The 26,926-nt window shown below is 37.6% G+C and overlaps 1 protein-coding gene across 1 annotated transcript in view; it reads right to left on the bottom strand.

Moving 5' to 3' along the window:
- KCNH7 (potassium voltage-gated channel subfamily H member 7) overlaps window positions 1-25,955 on the bottom strand; it is a 391,026-nt gene extending 365,071 nt beyond the window's left edge. The window contains exons 1-2 of the mRNA XM_081143216.1: window positions 25,679-25,955; window positions 23,773-24,003 (exon numbers count right to left, since the gene is read on the bottom strand). Coding sequence (XP_080999342.1) covers window positions 23,773-24,003; window positions 25,679-25,754 — 307 coding nt within the window. The 5' untranslated portion in view covers window positions 25,755-25,955. The remainder of the gene's footprint in view (window positions 1-23,772; window positions 24,004-25,678) is intronic.
- Window positions 25,956-26,926: the final 971 nt, after the last annotated feature.

Here is a 26,926-nt window from a genome sequence, read left to right as displayed (position 1 = left end):
GAAAGAAATCAGAGTTGTAGTGAATTGCCTTATCAGTAATATTGTCTGTCTCCTTCAAGACTGCTCCATTTATTAAGAAAGCTCAAAGCAAACATGGTAGAGTGACTCACAAAATTTCCTAAGCATTTTTTGTTGTTGGAATAGCTGACACTGAGACAAACTCAGGTGCACTGTAACAATTCAGCAACAATAAAAGAAATTATGAATCATTCCATCAATACAATCTTGATAAAGAATTTTAAATATAAGAACGTATGATTTCATGTACGAGTGAGATAGTCATGCACATTTCCTCCCAATAAGTAACCTCCTCCCCTACATAACTACTCTAGTGAATTTTCTATAGGAGCAGGGAAATTCACCACACCAAGCTTTGCCTAATGGAGGTTTTAATTCAAGAATGAAGATCACTTAACACTGTGTAGCTCCTAGTAATCTCATTTCAAAGAATTTTGAAAACTCTGGTGTCACTTCAGAATTCTAATGTATATAAGGAGATAATGTTGGACTTACCTAATAAATAATAACTTGCTTTAGTGCTAGACTTAAATCAAGTAAGCATCCGAGTTGTACTGTTCATACTGAGAAAAAATTCATATATGTAATAAATTGAATATAATGAGAAGCATAAAGTGACATATATGTATGATATATACATCTACTATTATTTGGTAATTATATGTAGTACAGCCATTTCTGTTAATAAAACCCCAAAGTACCATATACTTTGGTAAACAGCCATTAATGACCTTTGGACGCTGCCTCCAGTACCTTGGCTGCACTAGACCTATAGACTACCATATGACCCAGCTGCTACAGAATTATCCGGGGGCCTCCAGGGACCTGCTCCAACTGACACCAGCTCCCTTCCTTTCTGGGAAACAGTCTTTTCTCACTGGTGGTCTGTTTGGTTTGAGCCCACGTCTTATAGGTGGATCACTATTTCATCCCTCTCATCACGAAAGTTTAAAAAAAGCCAGGTAATCATTATAATTCTCGATTTTGGAATCCTTTCTTCTTAAATACGATACATGCATCTTAGAGGTCAATATACTGAGTTTTAATTAGTTTCTAATGAAATGGGGTAATACAATTTATATCAAAAGCTACTTTGATAATGATGCCCTCCCATGTTTAGATTTCTCAAACACCTTGTACTAAAACATAACAGTGAATGAAAAAGAGACTAGAATGCTGAAATACTATATTTAAAAGTTTTCTTCCCTAATTACAATTTAAGAATGAAAGAAAAACTGATTTTGGGGGAAAAACAGATCACAGGCACCTAAATCTGAATTAAATAGATAACATGATACACAAAACAATTATTTACTCTTTTTAAAAATTGAGACATAAATACTTCAACATCACATATACAAGTAAAATGTCAAAGTAACAAAGACATTACCAAACGAAGGTAGCAGCAAATAGAAATGTATATTTTTCAAAATTCTGACCAAGCATTTATCTTCTCAAGAGATGGGGTTTTAAAAAAATTGAATGTGTCATTGTTTTCTATAACGGCAAATTAAGAGTGCAAGCATCAGGAGAGAACATGCAGGAAGGAGATAGCATTATTGGGGTTTCTTTAATTATCATACCCCCCGTGTCCTCTTAGGCTCAACTGGGAGCCAAAAGGACACTGTGATCACAGATTGCACGATGCTGATGCTTTGAATAGGTCTTAATCTCTTGAGGACGGTATTACTGAAACGACTCCGAAAACACACAAACTCCAAAAGTCTAGCTGTAACTAGAATGTACTGTCCTTATTTAACTTTTCCTCTCCACAGTGAACATGAATTGTCTTCATGTCACAGATAAGCCTGGCTGATGTTAGCATCTCTTCTGGACACAAATGCAAACATTTTCCAAAATTATCTGCAGCAGCTCATTACCCAAAACTACCTGCAAAAGCTCATAAAGCAGAATAAATCAGGTTCACCAACTCAAACATCTGCATGCCATTTTATATCTAATGCCCCGTAGATGCTCTGTGAGATGTGAGTTCCCCTCTTAGACTATTGCCATATCATTTTATGGCAAATAGTGAGGCTTCACCATTTTATTTCTTTATTTCTTTATTTTTATTTTTTAAATATATCTTTATTCATTTCAGAGAGAGGAAAGAAGAGGAAGAGAGAGAAACATCAATGATGAGAGAGTCATGGACCGGCTGCCTCCTGCACGCCCCCAACTGGGGATGGAGCCCGCCACCCGGGCCTGTGCCCTGATCGGGAATCAAACCCCTATCACCTGGATCCTGGGTTGACGCTCAACCGCTGAGCCATGCCCGGCCGGGCATGCTTCACCATTTTAACATACAGTATTAATAGCACCATACCTGCTCCAGGAGCTTAAATCCATTTATAGATTTATACACTTCATGTATCATATTGGGAGAAATCAGTGTCATGAAAAGTTGTTTAAAAAGCACCAGAGGAGCAAATGAAATGCTCAATGAGGAAATAAGAAGCTCACACTCAGTGAGAAACACTGACTTGAAATTCAGGCAGAGTGCTCCTCATCCTCAAGAAAAGGAAACTAAATCTTTATTAATAACTGTGGGACGATTGCTTATTTGAGAGCATGGGCAGGAAGACAGTGTTTTCACTATGTAATGGAACATCCAGCCCCGTTTTAGAAATTGGAATATATGGGCCCTGGTTCTGATGTCAAGTAAGCTTGGGCAGGTTGCTTGGCCTTGGCTTCTACATTTGTAAAATAAAGGTTGTTAAAATAAAGAAGGGAAGGAGACAGGAAGAAAAAAAGATGGGCGGAGGAAGATATCAGGAAGGCAGGCAGGTGGGCCGGCAGAAAGCTGGTTAGCTGGTTAGCATTTGTGGAGCAGCTACCCTGAGCCAGTCAGTAACTATTGGTGCATTTCCTAGAAAGCATAATCGGTGATCCCAGTTCCTCACCATCTTGTAATTTTGTGATTCTGCGGCATTTCATCTCTAGATAATTTTGTTTTAAATGGATTCAAAGTTGAAATGCATTATCATTATTACCTTGTTTTCCATGAGGCTTAATCTAGTTACTGCACAAAGAGATGAGGTGTGGAAGGCAAAGTAGACCTCAAGAATTCACTTCTATTTCTGGGAAAGTAAATTTGTTACTTGGAGCAAAAACCTTTTATCTATAAAAGGGAAGTCCTTTCATCTGTGTAAATGTCAATATACGGTACTCACACAATAAGACAGTGAATTCCAGTGCTGGGGCCTGTGTTACAGAGAACAATTAGCGTGTCCTTGTTATCCATTACCCATCACTCTGGCCTTAGCTCCAAAGGGACCAGTAAACAGAGCTAAAGAATAAACATTCTTCACACTGAAGGATTCATCCTGCTAGGATCCCGGTGTCTGGTCTCCGGTGACCCTCTTGAACTTGTGCTTGTCCGAGATTTCATTGGCATCTTCTGCTGAGGAGAGGAAGCAGCAGTCTCTCTTTACATAGATGCTCCCTCATTGCCTTCAAGCGGTCTTCCTACCCCCTCACTCGCTACTACAGGCTCATGCACTTGTTTTCTTGGTACTTAAGTTTTGTTTTCCTACATTTGAATCTTCCCTTCTTTTTTTTTTGGTCTCTTCCAATAGCTGAGCAGCATATATAAACGTCATCTTTCTACTCTGAAAACCATTTTTTTTTCCACAGAGAGTAATCTCTCCAAATATTTCTGAAAGACCATAGATCATAATCTAATGTTTACTACAATTAAAGAAGATAATATATCTTATCTTCCAACTCGTTCTAAACATGCTGGTTCCATTTATAATTAGAGGGATATAGGATTATCGAAGTGAAGCTTCTGTTTAAACGAGTGAAGTTTTAAAGATGCCAAACAGATAATCAGTATGATAATATTAAAAAATGAGACACATGAATTTTCCCCCCAATAAAAATATCAATATTATTCGATATTCTTTAGTGGTTGATTACAGACAAAGTAATTAAGATATATTTCAACTCTCACAATAAACAGGAGCAAACACTCATTAGAAAAACCTTACTAAGTAATGCAGTTGTAAGGGTACTAGGCTTTAGGTGTGGTTTTGAATTGATTTTAAACTATTAAACATAAAGAAGAGCAAAAGAAAGTGAGAAACACAAAAGTTGGGTCAGAATGTCCTGATAGATTATGCACACACACAGGAAAGCAAAGGGGACACCAAGGGGTGGCCACTGAGGAAACCTGGTTGCCCTTTATGTCAGTCTCCTCAAAGTCAATAAAACGCTAAGTTTGCATCTCAAATATGTCTATCTCAGCTCTAGTAGCCACAAATAAATTTTTCTCTTAGGACATATTTATAATTCAATTCCTACCATCTCTTGAATACAGTCATATTAATCCCAATATAACTATACATTTAAAATTATTCTTTCAATTTTCAAAGAAAGCTTTGTCATTCTAGGAACCAGTATTTAGTGAAAAGAAAGATGCATCTGACCACATTAGTAGCATATACGTGTCTTTTGTATTACGCAGTTAATTTCCTCATATCCTTTATTCTCCAGATTAAAAAACCCACTTAGATATCTGCTCTACCAAAGAAACGCCTTCTACCATTCCAGTTTCCTTTCTTTACTGACCTATGTTTTGTTTTTGTAAACTCCTTGGATTTGCACCAAAGAAAAAGTGACTTTAATTAAAATGGTCATTTCTGTCCTTTCCCGTAATAGAATCTTGAAAACTACAAGCAGAAATCAATAGAGGATACCCTACCCTGAAGGCCTCAGAGATTACTGAAGATCTATTTGGCACTTAAAAATAATGTCCTTAAACAAAACTGAGACACCATTTACTAATGCAGAAGGAAATTAAATGCAATCAGTTTAGATACAGTTTTAAGAGGATACAATATTGGATTTAAAATTATAAACTATCACTGCTACTAAACAGGGGTAAAAGTAAATACAAAATAGGCTGACATATAAAAATAACAGATTTAGGTCCTTTAAGGCATTTTATTTTATTTTATTTTATTAATATATCTTTATTGATTTCAGAGAGAGGAAAGGAGAGGGAGAGAGAGAGAGATAAAAACATCAATGATGAGAGAGTCATTGATCGGCTGCCTCCTGTAGGCCCCTGGCTGGGTATAGAGCCCACAACGCAGGCATGTGCCCTGACTGGGAATCGAACCCCGATCCCCTGGATCCTAGGTCGATGCTCAACCACTGAGCCATGACCAGCTAGGCCCTTTAAGGCATTTTAAAATCTGAGAGGCAACTAAGAAAAATAAACAAAAGTAGTTGCTAATCAAATGTGTAACCCTTATTTCCTAAATCAAGAAAATGAATTCTAGTTGGTATTTCACAGTATTACTAATGTCTTCCAACTTTGAGGAAAAACACAAAACAGGAGATGAGTTATTGACTGTGATTTTTACTAATGTGATGAAAATCCTATCAGCAGAATAGTAAATATAATGCCAATTCCCCATACATGAAAATAAATGTCCAGAATTTAAAGAGTGCATTTCCCTTGATGCATTTATTTACATCTTACTGAAGTCTGTGTAACGAAATGATTGTATGGTTATCAAACAAATAGTCTGACTGTGAAAATATATAGTGACTTTACTAAATTGAGGGAAAATTTATGTACAGTGAAATGCAAATTTCAGTATACAATTTATGAAGATTATACAGAGACTCATATAATCAATACCCCAATCAAGATATAGGGTATATTTATCACTCCCAAAATTTCCTGTGTGCTCCCATAGGGATTCAGAAAGGGCCACCCCAGATGTGTCTCCGTAGTATGTAGATTGTTTTAAGTTGGGGGTACTTCGACCCTAGGGGATCAAAAGAAGCTTCTGTCCCTCGCTTGACCATTGGGAAGAATTTGAAATGGGAGCTTAGACCACAATAAGAGTTATCCTCAGAAATGACCTTTTGCCTATCTACATATGGAAGGGCAAACTAATAATTGCTGAACATATGCTCTCCCTGCAATTACCTTCCGAAGCCAAGTCCCAAGGTATGTTATATCACCCCTAGCTCAGAATGTCTAATATACCTAATTTTCCGTTCTGCCTCACGTATGTGGGGGCCTCTGACTTTCTCATCTATGCAGGGTTCCCATACACATGTAATTAAACTTGATCAATTTCTCTTTTAATTGGTCTCGTGTCTCTTTGTTTATTAGAACAGCCGAAAGAACCGTCCGGGCAGAAGAAAGTTTCTTCTTCCACAGTACTCCCTTCCAGGCAATTCCTCAACCACCTCACCTCCTAAGCAACAATTGCTGTGATTTCTATTGCCATAGTTTAGTTCAGTTTTCCTCATCTTGAACTCTGTGTAAATGGAATTATGCAGTAGGTACTTTATTTATGTCTGTTTTGTTCAACTTTTTTTTTTTTTAAGAATCATTCATGTTGTTCTTTTATATCAATAGTTTGTTATTGTTTATTACTGATTGATATATCATTTATGCCTATACAACAACTTATCTATTCACCTGTTGATGAATAATTGGGTTGTTGCCAGATTTGAGCTATTATAAATAATGCTGCTGTAAACATTTTATACAAATCATTTTGTGCACAAACATTTTTATTTCTCTTGGATAATGACCTAGAAGGAGAATTGTTAAATCATAAGGTAAGTGCATGTTTAGTTTTATAATGAAACACTAAACAGTTTTTTAGTCTTTTAAGAGGGGAAACATTTTCAGCCAAAATTAACACCACTCACAATAATTAGTGGTCTTAACTTACACCTACATATCATATAAATTCTTCAAAGTATTTACTCACACATTTTTTTATTCCATTTTGCCTTTTTGGGTTATAGCACAGGGAAAGCTACCTTTATTTACAAAACTAACTTTTGCAAAGACAATTTCCTTTATGTTTGCATTGGATCTGGGAAAATACAAAAAATATGGGAATACCAGCTGTACCACTTTCATTTAACTTTCCTCTGAAAAACAATGTCTTTTTTGTTTGTTGTTAATCCTCTCCCAAGAATATTTTTTCCATTGATTTTTAGAGAGAGTGAAAGGGAGGGGAGGAGAGAGAGAAACATCACTGTGAGGGAGACACATCGATTGGTTGTCTCCCACATGCTCCCCGGCACTCTAACCACTGGGCAACATGGCCAGGACTGAAAACCAATGTCTTAATCCTTACTTTTTTCTTTCTTTTTTTTTATGATTGCATTTTCCTTTTTAAATTTGGAGAACTCCATTTTCATTTAAACTAATTAGAGATTAAGTGAACACATTGTTTGCAGGTAGTTTATATCACGCGCTCTACTACCAATCAACGTAAAACGTATAAATACGTTTCCCGCATACAATGTGTGAAATAAGCCTCCCATAGAAAGACAAGTATCACATGATCTCACTTATATGTGGAATCTAACGAACAAAATAAACTGACAAACAAAATAGATCCAGAGAGACTGAAACAGGCAACGGACTGATGAATTTCAGAGGGAAGGAGGGTGTGTGAGGGTGTGGGGGGGAAGATTAACCAAAGAATGTATATGCATATATGCATAACCCATGGACCCACAATAGTGTGGGGGAGGCCTGGGGCAGGGGCGGGAGAGGAGTGGAGGGTCAGTGGGGGAAAAAGGGGGACATCTGTAATACTTTCAACAATAATGATAAATTTAAAAATAAATAAATAAAATTAAAATAAACTAATGAGAAATTATGTTTACTTTGTATTGCAGATCTTAATTAATTACTTAAAACATTTTTTTATTACAATGTTGGTAACTTTCTGCTTTAATGCTGTCTGTCCCAACTTTTCTGAGGTTGTTCCTCCTACTTAGCATATATCCTTTAGATAACAAATTTTAAACACAAAGGAAGGCTAATTTTATCATAGGGTTACAAATAGACTAACAAATGACTAAGGCCTGAGAGTCAGAGACTGGAAAAAATGGCTGCACAATACCCTGTGCACACCCTTGAATGAACACATTCTAAGACAAAGATCCCTTATGGGCTATTTAATAATAAAAAATATCGTATAAAGGACTGTGGCATTCAACAATGAACTCAGTCTCTTTACCTTTAGTCTGTTCTGTTCTCATGACTTACTGTGGTTCACACATTGGTTGAGGTTAAGTAGTTTACTTTTAGTTTAGCCTGCAACAGGGTATTTATAGAAGTTAAGGTTAATTCCTTCACTAAGAACTTTCAATGTGGTACTTACAGAAAGATACATTTGTAGTCTTATTTCAAAGAGGTCAGCAGGTGCAGCGCTCTTTAGAGGAATTCTGACTCATTTCTCTGGATAGCCAGATACTGCCTTTCTCTACTCAGTAAGCATTTTAAGCATCACAAGATTGAGTACCTACATTTTCAAACTCACCAGTTTCAGAGGCTAAAAAATGTCTATGTAGTAAAGAATGGTAGATATTTTAAAAACCTCATACACGGTGCCAGATATAGGTTGTAGTTAAAGTGTTTACATATCCAGTGTGTCTACACAGTCCTGGATTTTTCTTGTTCTCTTGGTATAAGTATTAATAACTTCCCCTTTTACTTGAAAAAGAGTCTCACTTTGAATAATAAATTATATGGTCATCTTAGCTAGGGTGTCTATATTTGGGTATTTATAGCTGCATATTTTTTCAAATCAGTTAAGTTTCAATTAACCCCACTTCTTTGCTTTAAATAAGATTTATCTCAATTCCCACTAAATCCTGGGGGAGAGGGGTGGACTGAGCTTAAACCTCAATGTGACTTGAGGAGCTGTGGCTTTGAACACTCACTGGTTTTGGATACCGTTACTGGGATTGGTTGCAATGTAGCTAAAAGACAGCTGTGCAGAGAAAAACTATAAAAGCCCAGTTTGTCAGAATGCTGAAATTTTCAGCACAATCTTACCTAAAACAAGTTGCAGCATTCAAAATAGATCTAAAAAAATACACAGAATTTGAATGAGATCATAATCTACAGGACAAACTCCCTGGAATTTCACATTTTAAATTTTTAAGAAATAATCTGAATTTCTTCTTTTACCTACTGACAACAAAATTATATGCACATTTTTTGTCACACATGCAACTCCAAATTTCCTTTTGAGCACAACACTCAGTGAGCAGATCAACTTAACATATATTTTTAACCCAAATCCTTTTCACATCTTTAATATTGTTTTATTCGTTAACACTTATATTGCATTTACTGGGTACTAGGAGCTGTTGTAAGTTCTTTCACAAATATAGACACATTAAGTCCTTGAAAACCTATAGATTCAATTCTTGTCATGGTCTCGATTTCACTGATGACGAAGCTGAGGACAGGCCAGTTGGGTAACTTGCCAAGATCACAAGGTGAATATGTTTTGGATTTAGACCCAGGCACCCTAACTACTGAGTCCATGCCCGTAGCTACTATACTGTGCTCCCACTTTATCGTCCCTTCCAAATAGGCAAGAGATGACTTCCACTTTATTGAAGCAGTAACTGACAGATCAGAGTTCTCCTTATGTTTTAATTCATTAATTTATTTAAAGAAGCTGTTTTTTGAACAGCTACTTTTTGCAAGGTACTGAAATAGATACTGAGATAACAGAGGTGAATTTAACTAATTTTTAAAACACCAGATGCACGTGTCTGTCTAATTGCATTTAAGAGAAGAAGATTTGCTTCCAAAGTTTGGCTATTATAAATAACACTGCAAGGGACCTAAGGGTGCATACATTCTTCTGAATTAGTGTTTCAAGTTTCTTCGGCTAAATTCCCAGAAGTGGATCGCTGGGTCCTAAGGCAGTGCCCATTAGTAGATGAGTGGATAAAAAAGCTGTGGTACATTTACACCATGGAATACTATTCTGTTGTAAAACATAAGAAAATTTTACCCTTTGAGACAGCATTGATAGACCTGGAGAACATGATGCTGAGTGAAATAAGCCAGGCAGAGAAAGACCAGCACCATATTATTTCATTTACATGTGGAACTGAATGAACAAACTGAACTACCAAGCAAAATAGAGGCAGACTCATAGATAGAGAGCAGGCTGACAGCTCTGATGGGGACGGAGGAAAATCGGGAAGAGTGGAAGGATTGAACAAAAAAGAAAAAAGAGAGAGGACTCATGGGCATCAACAAGAGTGTGGTGATTGTAGGGGAAGCGAGTGGCTAGAGGTGGAAGAGGGGATAGAGGGGATAAATGGGGATGGAAAAAATAAAATAAAATAATAAAAAAAAGAAGGTCTGAGGCCTCCAAATTTAAAATATTTAACTACCTAAAATTCAGAAATAATTCAGTTTTCTGTCAAGGTGGGACTTGGCTCTCCCTGTGTGTACACTGTGTGTCAGGGACACTGTGTGGACAGGAGTGCCGAGGAGGTAGAGCAGGGCTCTGAGAGCACAGGCTCTGAAAGAAGACAATCTGCACTTAATCACAGCTCTGTTATATACTATGTGTGCAGCTTTCAGAAAGTTTATTGACTTCACCTTTTCAATTTGCAAAACTGAAATGCTCAAAAGCTACTTCATAGGATAGTGTGAGGATTGGGGGAAAATGAAATTTCAGAAGAGTAGTAGCATATTGTATGTGTTCAATAAGCGATAATTATTCTATTATTTAAAGTGCTCAAACCATACTATGTATTTAACTCATCCCAGTTATAGAATAATACATAAGTTGCCAAAGAAAGATAATTCAACAAGCCCAGGCTTTGAGCTCATTAGCAAAATACTAATGTTGATAAATGTAAATAAAATAAAATAAATAGAAAGAACACTACTCCAGTGTCTGATTTTTCATTTCAGTTATGCTTAAATTAGATGTGGGGATGGGGGAGTGATTATTCCAATTCTGCAACAATTAGATTGGTAGCAAGAAGGCCCTAACTGGTTATATTATGATGTCATTATTTTTAAAAAGTTTTCTGGTTTTTTATTCCATGGTTCTTGGAATCTGTAATAGAAGGTAGCACATAACACCTTTGCTGGAATGAAAATAAAATGCCTGGGATTTCGTTTGTGTTTTCCAACTATTCCAACATGCAGCTAAAGTAGTTAAAAGCTCAGGGTTCATCTCCATTTTTTATATTTTAATTTTCTGTAACCTCAGATATTCCAATTAAAATTTCTAAGCCTTCTCTTCTAAAAAATTAATGTTAGTAACAATTTTCCAAATGCCATATAAGAAGTATTTATAAAAACACTCTTGCTTACTCTTTTACACTTGAGATTAATTTTCATTTCTGTAGCTGAGCTGTAGCTTCACCAGACATTTAGCTTTATTTTCAATTACTGAAGAAAAATTAATAATGATACTATAAAACTTTTACTTGGTAAAGGTTTAGAGAACATAATTACTATCCCTCACATTTTCAAAAAGTTTAGATTAATAAAAAAGCACTAACAGAACTCTTTTAAATGAAGTATTCTCCAAAGGGAAATTCATCATTGAAGTTATTGGAATCCTTTAGGGAGTCAATAATTAAGACAAAATGTTGTATAACTCACACTGTACTCACATTGTTGTGAATATATTTAAAATAATAAATGTTGGCGGTTATGAAATTTCAGTAGGACACCTGCTCCCTCTGGAAACATGAACTGCAAGGACACAAGTCCTAAAATTTGGGGGTGAGAACTGAATAGAAGCCGATTAACAGGACAGATGAGGTTGTAAGTCATTAGAGGCATTTATGAGTAGTCCTTCACTTGGGGAACAAATTCTGAGAACAGCAATCTGGGAATTCATAAATCCTACTGAGCCTTGGTTAAGTGACATTCATTAGAAAGAACACCTGGAGAGAAGACCTGAGAACTGAGTCACAGCTAGAAGATCAGGTTACCTGTATTCTGCATGTCTTGGTTAAGAAAGGTAGCCTAAGAAGGAAGGATCTATCCTTGCAGTCATTTCAGTAATATTATATTGGGATAAAGTTAGTGGTTTATCTGGTATTACGCTGAGTGTTTGTCACTTATATATTTCCTCACAATTATTTTGTAATTTTGAGCATACGATGCCATTTGTGCTTTATAAGTACATTCCATTTCTGTTTCATGGTCTCCTAGGTGAATGTTTATTTATTATGAGTTTATTACTTTTCATGCCTTGACTTTGAATCTAAGCAAAATAATAACAATTTAAACATATTTATATATGTGTATATACGTCAGATGCAAACTACCAAGTAAAAAGTCTTTTCACTACTCAAGATTTTCATTATGGTCTACACAGATAATAAGAAATGCTGAAAATAACTTAAGATCCAAGTTATTCCAAACAGAAAGGAGAAAAAGTTCACAGAACGCTGCTAAGGAGTCAAAAATTGGTACCAGTTTCTGAATCTGAGGCTTAAAAAACTGTCAGCAAATTACTGAAATGAAATGTCAATGCAAAGAGCAGTTTTTGGCACAGTGACCCTGATGTGGGCTAGGGAATCCAGTCCAGACAATCAGCTATTTGAGAGAGTCCCATTGTCTCCTTTTGGCAATTCAAAGCACTGTTTTCTTTAAATAAGAAAATAAGTTGCCCCATATATTTTCTATGTGTTTTTCAGTAAACACTGTGGGTTAAACTCAGTAATCAGACAAAAAGATATTATTTTATGGGGTCAAGAAAAATGAAAAAGAATGCCAAGTTTTACTATAAACAGTAAATGTGCAATTAAGTGCACTATCTTTTGGTGTTTACTTTGACAACAGGCACCAAAGTTTTTAAAGATACACATACTTTTTACCCAGCAATTATACTTCTAAGAGTATACACTAAGGAAAAAATTAGTGCAGGTGTACAAGATGGTTGTGCAGACTCTTTCTATGTTTTTATAATTGTGAAAAGTTGGAAATAATAAAGTGTTCAACTATAAAGTATTAGTAATGTTTTTTTTCCTTTAATGTAATACTTTGTGAATATTAAAATAATTTTCAGACTTTCTATGTGTTAAATATTATATAACCATTAAACCATATACATGTTCATGATAAATTTTGGTGAGAAAACAGGCTACAGTTTAGTATATCTACTGTTATTCTAGTAATGTATAAAATAAGTGTGTGTATTTGTGTAGAAAAACTATAGACAGAATGCATGCTATCATTTTAACTGTGGCTATCTCTTATGTTCAAGATTACAGAAGTCTTCTTTAAAATTTGTTCTTCATATTTTCTAATTATTTGACATTGGAGTAAAGATATGAAGTCCTTGAGGAGGTGGTGAAATCCTGTATCAGGATGTGACTGATGAAGTGTCTGCTGATACCAAACAGACTTTACAATCTCAACCCATGCCTCTGGGTTTGGGAAAAATAATGAAATGTGTCGGGAAACCAGTGTAAGTATGAGGTTGTTTTTAGTGTGTGGAGATAGCAGAAAAAGACATCAGAATAATTTCAAGGTTTCGTAAGCATTTTATCTTGTATTCAATTAAGGATTTTCAGGAAGGGCCAAGATGTCTTCTAAACTTGCACATATTACTGTAAGAATATGTAGATATATTATGTACTTTACTGATCTGTGGATGCTCCATCAGAATCAGTTGACTGCATAGGCATTAAGGACTTATCCGGGTTGTCCTGAACACTCATCTCACTCCTTTTCCTCTAACTGAATAAGAATGAATCATTGTAATGTCTTTTTAGAAAGAGCCACAGGTTATTATCAGAATGAATTGCTTCATAATATGTAAACTATATGGCAGCAAGTTGTTAAATTAATAATGTAGATTGTTAATTTTACAATTCTCATATTCAGCAATATGACTGGTAAGGAGAATGAATGAATGAATGAATGAATGAATGAATGAATGAGACTCTAGAACCTGTCACTTGACATTTTCCTTGGTCAACAGGAATATTCCTGGATTTTTTTAGATTTATTTTTTTGCTCTGTTTACATTTCCCTCTTTTAAAAAAAAATAAGTAAGTGCCTTAATACGTCCCTTCAGTTCAACGTTGAATGGGAGAAACAGACATATAAATAAATTATTACAAAATAATTTCATAAGTGTTCTAATAACGACAAGGAAAAAAATGTCCTAATAAAGACAAGGAAATGTGAATAAGATTGCCTGGGGTATTTACAGAGGACAATGCAAAGGAGAGGATGACAGCCTCTGGGAGGAGCTCAGAGATACAGAAAGTAGGGTATGCAGCAGGCACCAAGCCTGACATTTGGCACCAAATGAAGAAAACTGGAGGTGTTTTAAACAAACCAGACTCATCACACCAGTAAATTTATGATTTCCCTTTTAAATAATAGTGGTAAATTTGGTGAAATCATATAATGTTCCCAGGAAATAAAACTTATTTGTGGGAAAGGGAGAGGGTAAGAAAACAATAGAGCTTCTGCTACTGAATCACACTACTTTATGAATTTTCTTCTGGACTTCCTGGGTGATGACTACACAAATAGCAGCAAGAGGCCCTTCACTAAAAATATTCCCCAACTATAAATTGACTATGCAATTTACACTCTAAAATGGGGACACTTTTAAGAGTAAAAAAGAGTGCCGAGTGCAATGCCATTAATAATTATGTAAAGATCATGGGCATATGCTAGCTATTTTCACTCTACTGAAATCAAACATCCTGCAAAACAGATTCATTGTGAATGATACAGTTCTGTTTAAAATACAAAATACATAGGATAAAGTTCACTTCATTTACCATTTGGTGTGAATTAAATTAATCAGATTCGTGACTCATATAATCCCCTAATATAAGATTAAGAACTAGAATTAGGACATATAGGATAGGATAGGGTTAGGTTTAAGAAGTGTTTTATTGCCCTGGCCAGTGTGGCTCAGTTGGTTGTGCTTTGTCCTGTGCACCGAAAGCTTTGAGGTTTGATTCTTGGTCAGGGCAACTGCGCAGGGTTGCAGGCTGGATCCCCAGTAGAGGGCAGCTGATTGATGTTCCACTTGCTCTCACATCAATGTTTCTCTCTCTCTCTCAATACCAATAAAAAATCTTAAAAATAAAAAAAGGGTATCATTTGAGGCAATAAAATTTGCAAGCATAACAAATCTGGATTTTAAACTTCATCTCCACCTTGCTCTGTGATCTTCAGTATTTTAACTGAACTTCTCTGAACTTCAATTTAATTTGTAAAAGTGGTGATATCTACTCCCAAAGCTATCATAAAAATCCGATAAAGTAGCATATAAAGAGCCAGTCACAGAATTAGAAATCAGTTAACAACGGTACTTTGGTAGAAGATCTAATCTAAATTGGGTAGAGGGCTATGGTCCATGAAATACACCCATGGCAATTAAAACCTGTAGAGCACAACTATGTATATTAAAGACCTAAATAAATGTATAGCTAAAGATCAACTGATTAACATTATTAAAGAAAATGGATGGTGTATGTAGAAATTTTAGCGAAACTAAAAGAAATTTTAACTAATTTTTCTAAGAGAAGTAAATGGGAACTTGATTAAAAATTATTCATATAACATATAATGTTCCATAGCTCTAACATTAATTTTCTTGAATTGATGTGCTCTTAACTGGTACAAATTCAAAGACCTCAAGAACGTGATTTCAATATGTGGCCTTTTCTAACACAAATACATTTTTATTTCTTTCTTTTTTCTCTTTTTTTTCTAGAGAGAGAGAGAGGAAGGGAAAAAAGAGAAACACTGATGTGCGAACAACATTGATCAGCTGCCTCCTGCACACCCCTACCTGGGAAATCTGCGCATGTGCCCTGCCCGGGAATCGAACCAGCCACCTCTCAGTGCACAAGACAATTCCCAACCAACTGAACCACAGCAGATCAGACTTTTTTTTTTTTTTTTTTAACATATAAATATCTTATTTAGTTTTTCCTAGTCCTATATGTTGTTCTTAATCTTTGAGAAATTGGTTATGAAACCACCACTAATTTCATACATTAATTTCTGTCATCATGCCCATGATCTTGGGTCATTAATACAGATTTCACTGAATAGAATTAAGGAGGGTGTTTTGAGCACTGAGGTCAACAGTCAGTATGAGAAGTCACACCCATTCTAAATTGTCTTAACCCCATGCAGTTACGAAGTGTTTGTAAAAAACCAGTATTTCAAACAACGTGCAAGAATAAATATCCTATCAAAACAAAGAACAACAAATAGAATCACTCCTAATGAGCCAGAAAAAAGAAGAAAGAAAAAAAAAAAAAAGGAAAGGAAACAATAAAAAAAAAAAACACACACCAGTGGTGAGATTCCACCTGCTGTAAGCATGTCTTCTAACTGGTAAACAAAAGCCCTGTGGCTGGGGCAGCCTTTCCAGGCCCTGCCGAGCACAGTCTAGTTTGAGATCAATTTACAAAGTGAGCCAACTAAAGGCAGAAATGCACTCACCATCTTCTCTCTTTCTCTCCAATTCTTACGCACTAAGCAGCAGCCAGGGCTGTTCTACCCATTTTCAAAGTAAAAAGTAGTGTGAGACAGTCACAAAACAATGAAAAGGAGAATTTGTACACATGCCAGCCTACTTTAAGTGAAAAAAGGGCAAAGGAGTTGCCTCAGCCATGATTTGAGCTGTGCACAGAAAGACTACTTTGATTTTCTTTATTAGATATTTCATATAAATTAAAGGAACAAGAGGAAGATATAAAATGTTCAGTCATGGCGACAGGAGCCTGGTACTCAATTTTCTCATAGCCCACCTGTGACAAGTGGCAATTTGACCTTCTTAATTGTTCAGTAATAGAACAAATTTCCTCTGTGGTGATTAATGTCCTACTGCCGCCTGATTCTACTGTTTCCTGGTAGTTCATTACTTTTGCTAAATTCGGACAGCACAGTATATATAGAAAGGAAACATTCCTTTGACAATAATAATTTGAGATTCAACCCTCTCACTATTGATTGACCCTGTGGTCAGCTTCATTGCCAATTAAGAATTTCAAGAAAACACTGAGAGATAAATCCTGTACTAGATATAGAATGCCAATACTGTGTAACTTGTGTAGTAAGTAGAATGTCAAACACAGCAATGAATTCTACTCAGAAAAGAACAGAAGAAAACTTTGAGTTTGGCTGTTCCATGGAGATTGCTGGAGACACTAGTGAGAGTTGTTTTGATTTGGTGTTGAGTGAGTGACACCTGCGTTAACTGGTTAATAGTTTCTGGTTAATAGCTTCTCCCTAACTATTAAATGTTGTTCTAGCTATTTGTAAAGTTATAAGCTATGAAGGTGATTTAATACCCTAGCTTACTAAGCAAAGAAATATGTCCATTAATAAAAATTGTTCCTAAGAACATTTTAGAAGTGTTAATTAAGAAGGCAAGAAAAATCAAAACAGCACACTTCCCCTGTAACTCCCTGTCCTCAGGATCTTCCCATCCCAATCTGTTTCTTGTTTTTTCAACTCTGTGGTATCATTTCTCATTCTCTCTTCTCTCTGTGAGTGCTAACTGAGCATGTACTTCATATCAGGTTCTCTTGCACATATTCTGGACATAGAAATAAGACTTGGTATTTTTTTCTGAATGAACTAAAAAACCCCACAGATGACGGTAACTACAATAATAGGTAATGAGATGGAGCACATTGCAGGTGCTGCAGTGGAGGTGAGAACCAACTGTTAAAAAGACACAGAGGAATGTTAATGCTCTGGAGCAGGCAGTGGGGGCGTCAGGAAGGACTTCATGCAGAAGTCTTTTGATCTGTTTATGGAAGGACGATAAGGTTTCTTTAGGGTGAGAATCTGAGGGAAGAGCAATCCACTCAGAAACTCTTTGTGCTGTTTGTTAAAACTTCTGCAGGGTAAGCAAAGACTTGGTGACATAAAAATGCATGGCTTATTTGAGAAACTCTGAGCGGTCAAGTGTTATTGGAACATAAAGTTTTTAGGAGAAATGGAGTTGGGAAGATATTCAAATAATTGGTATTTATTGAGTATGTATTATGGGCTAGCAACCATGCCAGAAATAATCCTGGGTGCCTTATTGCATACAACATGTTCACTCAGCCTAACAAAGTAGATGCTATTCTCCTAATAGAGATCAGAAAAGAAACTGAGGAACCAGGAAGGTAAACTGAGTCAGGTTCACCTAGCTATTGCCAGAGCTGGGAATCTAGCTGGTTCCGCGAAACACGCCCTACTTGAAATGCAAGTGAATTCAACTCTGAAGGGCACCAAGCATCCTACCAAACAGTCTAAAACATTATCCTGAGATTCTAATGAAATAAGATAGATTTTTTTTATCCTTACCCGAGGACATATTCATTGATTTTTAGAAAAGGGGGAAGGAAGAAAGGGAGAGAGGAGGGGGGGGAGAGAGAGAGACAGAAAAACACTGATCAGTTCCCTCTAGTACAGGCTCCGATCAGCGATCAAACCTGAAACCCAGGTATGTACCCTGACCAGTAATTGAACCCAAGACCTTTCGGTGTAAGGGACAACACTTCGGCCAACTGAGACACACTGGCGATGACTAAGATAGAGTTTTAAGCCAAGCTAAGGCATAAGTACATTGAGCAGCAAATATGGCTCAGGCTTCACCACTTTATGAGCTGTGTGATTTAGAAATTACTCCCTCCCTCTGGGTCTCAGTATTCTTCTCCTAAAATGAGGATAATCAGAGTATATACCTTATGACATTTTTATACCCATCAGTGAATATATGAAATTCATTTACAATGATGCTTGCCTCCAATAAGTCATCAGGGCATGTAATTCTTGTTTCAGAAATAGCTCTCAGATGGCACTGTGGGGAATGGATTGGAGAGGGCGGGAAACCTCAATACTCAATGCTCCAGAAGGATTCAGAGAGCTTCAGCTGGAGTATTGGCCGTGCTGGAGAAGCTGGGGCAACATTGGGAAATATTTCAGAGGTAATGATTGAAAGGAATTTCTGACCATTTGGCTTTAAGGAAGAGAAGGAGAGAGAAAAATAGAAAATAACTCTGAGGTTTCACGTTCTGATGGCCAGATGAGTGTTGATGTCTTAACATTTCATGCTCCAACTGTTACTTCCCTGTGACTCAATTATCCTAAGACTCTCTTGGCTGCTGACGGCAAGTAATTGGTTTAGTGATTATTTATAGCAAAAAATAAATAAATAAAAATAAAAACAGCATTGAAAGTCAATAAAGGCCAGAGTTCCTCCCAACAAGTCTAGCCTACGTAGATAGCCCTAGGCTGACCCTGTCCTCAAGCCCCTCGGGTGTGAAAATAACTGAGCAGTTATCTCTCAAGCTGGCAGACAAGAGGGCTTCTTTTTAGCACCAAAGTCCCTTAGAGGTATGTGCTGGTGAGTGCTGAAGAGGGGCTGATGAACACAGCCCACCCACAGTTTTAGCACATTTTGTTTTCACTCGGGACAGTACTGAAATCAAGTTTTCAAATTGTGAGGAAGAATGATTCTTGAGAATTCTGATTTTATCCACAAATACAACTGATCAAATTAAAATTTTATACAGTATCTAAAGTCCATAAGATGTTATGAAGTTTAGGTATGTAACAGAAAATGTATTTTAATAGTAATGTTACAGTAATATTCTATTGGATGGAAGATGAAAGTACATAAACAGAAAGTTAAAATGAGCACCAAAACAAACACAAGGCAAGATACTGCCTGGGAAATTTTCTTATTGCTTGCATTGCTCACTCACAAAATACATATCTGTTCTTTTCTAAAAACTACCATCAGTATCTCTACTACACAATTCAGGAATGAGGAGAGCTGCCTATTTTACTTGTCATATAAGTTATATAAAGCTATTATCAGATTTATTTTTGAGTTATTAAAGTTTTAACTAAACTACATTTTCTCTTTAATAAGTTATTATTACCTATAAGTGACAAAATGGGGCAGGAACTATACATAAACAAGTTTATATTAGAGTGGGCGGATAGAAAAGGGTGATAATTAACCCTAAATTCTGTTTTCCATTTATATAAAAGCACCTTCGTTCATAGTCCATGCATTCCTTTTTCTTTAAAAACAAGTTTATAAGAACATGCTGGGGAGAAGACAGAAATGCACATTTGCCACACTATCATACCAGTATCCTGAAAGCAGAGATCGGTTTGTGCCCTCCTTTGCATCGCCTACTGTTCCTCCAGTGCCTAAAGCACCACCGTAGAGAAAGGGGGTGACCCTCAGTAAGCATCTTCAGCTTCACTCACAACAACACAACAATCAAGGTCTTTCCAAAGCACCCTTAGAAATGGCAGAGTCACCTCTTCTTACTTTAGTCAAATCAAACGCTGCCTCTGGAACGTGGTACTGATCCCACCACGACGGGTGCCTGCCTGGACCTGGTCCCTTGTGGACCAGGGAAGGGCTGCCCTCAGCCCCTTCCCACCCTTTCCTCCTTTGAAAGCAGCACAAAGGTGGGGATATTTTTGATGTGTTACCAAAACTGCCATTGCAACTATGTCTAAAACCATAACGGCAAAAATAAAGGAATGCTCGAACCTTCCGAGATAATGTATTTCAGGGTCTGTTTTCCCACCGAGCTAAGACCTTTATTTCTCTTGGAGAAATTTACTTCAACTTTCCAAATGTTTAGCGTTGCTGGATAATTTAAGGTAAAAATCACATGTCTAAATCTGGCTGAAGTGGTTTAGCTCTAATCCATGACACACACCAAACCAGATGAGCAATACACCAAGGGATGACTAAGTTATTCCTTCTGTTTCTTATAATTAACATCATCCCTAAACTCTAAGCTAGTTAATAACCGAAGTGTTTGCAGTTTCTCAACTATTATTCCTAAAAAGGTGAAAAGGTGTTTTTAGAGTGAATATATTATGCTACTATAATACTTACCTATTCTTATATAATATGCCTCAGCATAATTATAGTTTTGAATAATTAGAGTTTTATGTCAAAAGATTTATAGCTTTATCACCTCAAGCAATATTTCACAGCTGCCAAGAATGATTTATGCAATAATGACTTAAACTGTAAAAGAGAACCCTCAAAGGAAGAGCTGTCAAATAGTCCTTCTGCAAATAACTATGTTTTTAAAAATTGATATTCTGGTAAACAGCAAGTCCAATTGTACCCCAACAAAATCCCGTAAACTAGCAGGGTAGAGAGTGTTGCTTCCCAATGGTGATGACGCTGCTGACCACGCACCGCCCCAGTATGAGCTCATTGCCTACATCGCGGGGTTTAAACTGCTGTAAAGCCTCTGGCCACTCTGGAAAACAAGCTTTTGGAAATAATGCCACACTCATGTTTGGCTACTCAAATATGAGTGAATGAAAAGTGGAAACAATATCTTAACTTTCTGTTAATTCGCTCATTGCGCATATTACATCACTATTCATATTCCTGTGAAATGTTCAATGAAAAATAGGTAATGGAAGCATTTTCTGTATATACTTAGACACCAAGAACCTCTCAAAAGTAAATGATCCCAGTAATGAGGAATTAAGAAACCTTTGAGAAACACACCAATGAAAATGTTGGTGACTTTGTCCATTCCTGCTTTTATAAACATAGAGTGTCTGACAGATCTCTAAGAGGTAAGACTCTCAAAGCATTTGAACTTCACAAGCTCTGGCTGATTTTGTAAATGCCATGTAACTAAAACCAATAAACTCTTAAGATTCTCTTCAAGGTGTATGAACTGGTAGCAAAAGCACAAGATGATTACATTCAGAGCCAATGAATCTGACTCAGTCTCTACAATCTAAAAAGGTCATTCAAATTAATCTTTTTCTTTGGAAAAGAAAACCACACAAAAAATGCTTGACCTCATGTTTATCATAGCAATGAAAGTAAAGGAGACAATATTGTCATTAACTCTAAAGATACCCAAGTCCTTGTAGACTGAGTCACATCTGAAAGTGAAGCCAACAGAATCAATATCATCACCAAAGGTTGATTATTTATTTACCTAAACAAGCTTCCAAATAAACATTCTTTCTCCAAAATAGGAAGGTGTTAATTTGTATAACCAAGTAAATCACTAAGATAAGAAAATCTGCATTAGTCAAATAGCAACATCTCCACTGCAGAAATTTTTACATTCAAGTGTGTGACAAATTGCTTTTTTTAAGGTGTTTTGAGATTATTTTACACATTCATATTATACAAGTTAAACTAGGTTTCAAAGCATCACTATTTCACTTAAGAAAAAACAACTTCTATTTGAAAACACTATCTGAGAAACATAGTTAGTATCTAAGTAACCTGGACAGTCCAGACCAATTTTATACTGAAATTTTCTAAGTTGAAAAAATTCTGAAATGCCCCAGAAAACATAATGACCAAATGTGAGCCACCATGACCTGTAGCAACCACAATATAGATTGTGTCAATATCATGATAAATATTCAGATAAAAAAAAGTCAGACATTCAAATTACTCCAAAAGTCAAATTGTTGGCATCAGACACACACACACAAAGATGAGTTGCATTTGTGTAGTTAAAGCCTCAGTTCAAGAAATGTTTTCAAGACAACAGAGCAATTAGGCTATTTCTAGTATGCCAACATTACTGATTGAAAAGTGGGGGGAAAGTGAGAAGAACTTTGAAAACAATCTCTGTTTGACTGATAATCACATAATTATTTTTATTCCAGATTAATCCAACATTATACAAACCTGTTTTTCCAATCATACTTTGCTATGCACACCAACTCAAATTGATGTAAAACTCTAGTTATTAAGAATTGTACATGTTCTATCATGAAATATTTAATTATGAGAAAACAAGAGGAAGAGTTAAACCTTTTCCCTGCTAGAATTTGTTCTCTGTATTTTACCAAATGACAAGCAATTAAATGACATAGGCTATAACACATCACTCATGTATTCATCTTCAAAACTTGACTTAGCTAAAAAGCTGACTAGATACCATACTGGCTTACTAATTTCTATCAATGAGATAAAAAACACATGATAATGCAATAGTAACAAAGCAAGCTATAATGTGCATTTTTAATCTATTAACCTTTATTCCTTAATTGTCAAATATAATTAAGTGTATACATTTGGAAATGTATATACTTTAAAATAAGTATATCTGAATATTTATTACATGCAAGTTTATGTACATACTTATTGTGTATGTAATGAATGCATGTCCATTAAGTGTGTATTTCTTGAGAACTTTTATAATTCTAAAATATTTATGGTCCCACAGCAAACCTGAAAGACGGATGAGTGCCCTTGAAGTTGAGGTATGACCTTAAGTTGAAGATGCCAGTTTTGCTGCAGCTGTAAAAATGAATACTAATAACTCCGCAGCATCATAGCACCCTTTTTCTATTTTGTTTTTTAGGACAAATCTTGAATATATGAACAGTCTTTATTATTTGAATATATATATAGGTTTACCAGACCAATTTGAGAAGTTCCTATATATCATTCTTAATCTTGTGTAAAAAAGAGCAAATAAGAAAAGAGGTGTTGCCTATCAAATAAAGCTGAAAAGCCTAGAAACATTTATAACATAATAGTTTCAGTTTCAGATAGAGTTTTCAACAAGACTTTGTAAAGTATTTTTAAGTTCAAGCAAATAAAACTGTATTTTTCTCCCACCAAATGCATATCAATGCAACCTGTAAATTATTGGCCCTTTATCTTTCCTTAGGAAGGTGAGAGAGTAAGACTGATTTGTGGCATTTTATCCTCAGAGACATTAAGTTACAGCACTTTTGAAGAGTACAGAGTACCCTTTTTCAAGAAGAAATTGTTCTTACTAGGCCAAAAATGAGAGTATCCATATTTTTTGAATCCTAAAGTACTATAAGCAAAGCACATATCTATACTTGAATATCTGGGGTTTCTTTGCATATGAACTTTCAGTTATCAACTGTCAAAACTTCATTTCAATGGAATCAAATACAAGAAATCCTAAACAGGTAAACTTTACCATTTTTGTGATAGTAGGTGACCTCCACTTTCCTCTCCTCTGACCCCAGCAACGCCTGGGCAATTTGGGCAATATCATGTCTCTTGGTCTCGGGCCCATGGAGAAAGTCGCAGGTGCAGGGTTTTTGCATGACATCTGGCCTGGAGAAACCAGTCATTTCGCAGAACCCATCATTGCAGTAGATGATGGCACAGTTCTGCACTCTGGCATTTGCAATGATAAATTTTTTATCTGTAATAAGAAGACAGTAAGGTATCTTTTACAAGCCTTATACAATATTTTCATTAACACTGGAACAATTTGTTGCATAATAGGAGATCTGAAATGCAGGTATTTCCCAAATGGCTAACTGTCCAGGCTTTTAAAAGGGAGAGAAAAAAACCCAACCTTAAATGTGAAATATTGGTCATAAGTAGTTTAACAAAAAAGTATTTAGGAACTACTCTTCAAATTCTGAGAATGTAATTTCCTGAATAACCTAGTTCTCAAGCCCTCTAACTCCCTGGGGTTCTAATGCACATGCAGACAATAAGCTGCCCCATTGATATTTCCAGAATATCATCTAAATACAAGGTAAATATTTTCAAAGCCAAAACAGTGAAACATCCTGTAGCTGTCAAATTTTCTCACTTCCACCTTGGCCTTGAGAGTACAACTTTCTCAAAGTAGTTATTATCCTTGGATTTGTCTTTTCTCTGTCCCTCTAAGGCATACAGCACGCATCGTGTTAAAAAAAATAAAACTCTTAACAATGAAAGTATTTCACGTTAATTAGCAGCTCAGTAATGCAAATGTTTAACTTTTCATAATATATATTTTCCAGAAGATAAAAGTATTTACACACAGATCCATATACACAGTAAATACCATGTTAACACCTTTTTGCTTCTACTTGGGAGAAACCTGAATTTTTGTGTTGTAGCAGGTATTTTAACTTAAAAGGGTTTATTAAATTTTAATCACAGATTATATCTACCATTACCAGATAGAGTATGAAGCAGGATATATAATTTTATTTTAGACACAAGGTACTATAAACTCATGTCACTTAAGACAGTTCCAAAATAACTGCAAAATGTACACATAAATGTGTGTCAATGTGTTTTCAAGAAAATGTCAAATATCAATGCACAAGTATAAGATTTAAAGTTAACATATTTATATAACATTCATTCCTTATAGCTAATCCACATGAGACTATTGAATTTCTCTGCCTTTCGTCTTTGTGGGATTTACTTAGTGCACTTCAATTTTTAAATGTCTAGATGGAAACTGAAGGGGATCATTAAAGTCAGAAATATTCCTTTGAATAATGAACTATTTACATTGGGAACCAGCACGTACCAAATGATGCTTTTTCCAAATTACCCGGCATGGGATAGATTTACATGGATTCAATGCAAAGTTTAGCTGCTTCTATAAACTAGCAGCCAGCAAGCATCCCCCCCATCACGCCCCAGCCTTGCAAGTGAACCAAGGTGAGATACAGTTTGCATAGCCACTTCCATCGCTTCTACCATTTACACCCCGTAGCTCCAACGGCATTCTCTGCCCTGCTCCCGACTTTCCAAAAGTCTGCAATAACACAGCCTCAAAACGCAAACCCAGGTTATGTGAGTACTTTCCCTTTAAGATAGTAGAAGAGCAGGGCGCTAAGTAGCGAGGCAGCCGACGGAGCAGTGGGCGCGGAGGGTCACACAGCCTCCCGCAATGGAGACCGTAATCTAAAATGTAAATCGAAATTCATATCGGAGGGGCTGCACCGCCGCCGCTCGCGCCGCCCGGCTCGGGTTCGCAGCCCCGTAACTTGCGGGAGCCGGAGTTGCCGTCTCCGCCAGCCAGCCGCGGGCGCCGAGCGCGCGGTCGGAGCAGAAAGCGAGGGACGGAGGAGAACAAATGAACTTACTTTGCCCTTCAAATTTCCGTATGATGGTCCCCAGAAATGTGTTTTGCGGCGCCACGTGCCCCCTGCGGACAGGCATGTTGACCCGGCGCGCCGAGCAGCGCGCCGCGAGCTCTGGAGTTCTCCGGGGTCGCCGCCGCTAGAGCCCAGGCCCGCGCGCTCGCCGCGCTCGGCGGCGCAGCATCCTCTCTGGAAGCCAGGAATCCCTTCCCATTAGCGCCGCTTCCACGCGCCCGCCTTCCCCACCCGAGTCCGCTCGCCGGCCCTCACCTCTCGGACTGGCGCGGGAGACGGGGTTTGGGGGTGGGGAGAGGGAAGGAGGCGGGGTGAGGGGAGGTGGCCGGCGAGGGAGGGAGGAGGGAGTGCTGGGGGGGGGGAAGGGGCGGGGAGTCACGAGGGCAATCGATCCGTTTCTCTTCCCCCCAAACAGCGCCAATTTCCCAGTGCAACTGGGCTTCACCGGGCGGTCGCCCCGAGCTGGGAGGACGGCCCGGGGGATGGAAGACTTGTGCGGCGGTTGCGGGAAGGGGAGAAAGGAAAGGAGGCTGGGGGGAGGGCTTGACGTTTCTATCCCCGCCCTCTCCCCTACACACACACACACACACACACACACACACACACACACACACAGGCGCACACACAGGCGCACACACACGCGCGCACACGCACACACACACGCGCGCGCACGCGAGCGCGCGCGCTCCCTTTATCCCGAGAGCTCGGGCGCCGCCACGGCTCGAATTACTCAAGCGTGCTTTAGCGGAAGCCAGCCAAGAAATCTCCAAAACTCAGTGACCAGCAGCTACCCGGGGAAGGTGATCGCCACGGCCCCCTGCCGCGGGCTCCATCCCTGAGCTCCTCACGCCGCAGGGGCTAAAACAAACACCCTTAGCTGCAAAGAAAAGACAGGTGGGAAAACAGTCCCTCAGCGGGGACTATTTCTAAACTCCGGTGGCGTTCAGGAGGTTGAGGATTGAGGGTGAGCCACTGAAAGGTGCAGCTTTAGCCTCAGGGTGCACTGGGGTGCCGGGGCTCGGCCGAAGTGGGCGCTGACGCCCCGGCTGAGTCGGCGCTCGGGTCCCTGCAGGGCGCTGAGCCGCGCCTCCCGAGCACTGAAGACTGTCCGCCCTGCAGCTGCCGCCGGGCATGCCCAGTGTCACTCCTTGAACCCCTAAGGAGATGCACAAGGTTGGGGGTGACTGCATCTCCAGGTGCTGGAGGCTGGGAGGAAGATGGGAAGGCCAGAGGCCG

Source organism: Miniopterus schreibersii (assembly GCF_964146895.1).
Source record: "Miniopterus schreibersii genome assembly, chromosome: 7".
Lineage (NCBI taxonomy): Eukaryota > Metazoa > Chordata > Mammalia > Chiroptera > Miniopteridae > Miniopterus > Miniopterus schreibersii.
The sequence above is the reverse complement of the archived record's forward strand: the minus strand, read 5'-3'. Positions and strand labels throughout refer to the sequence as shown.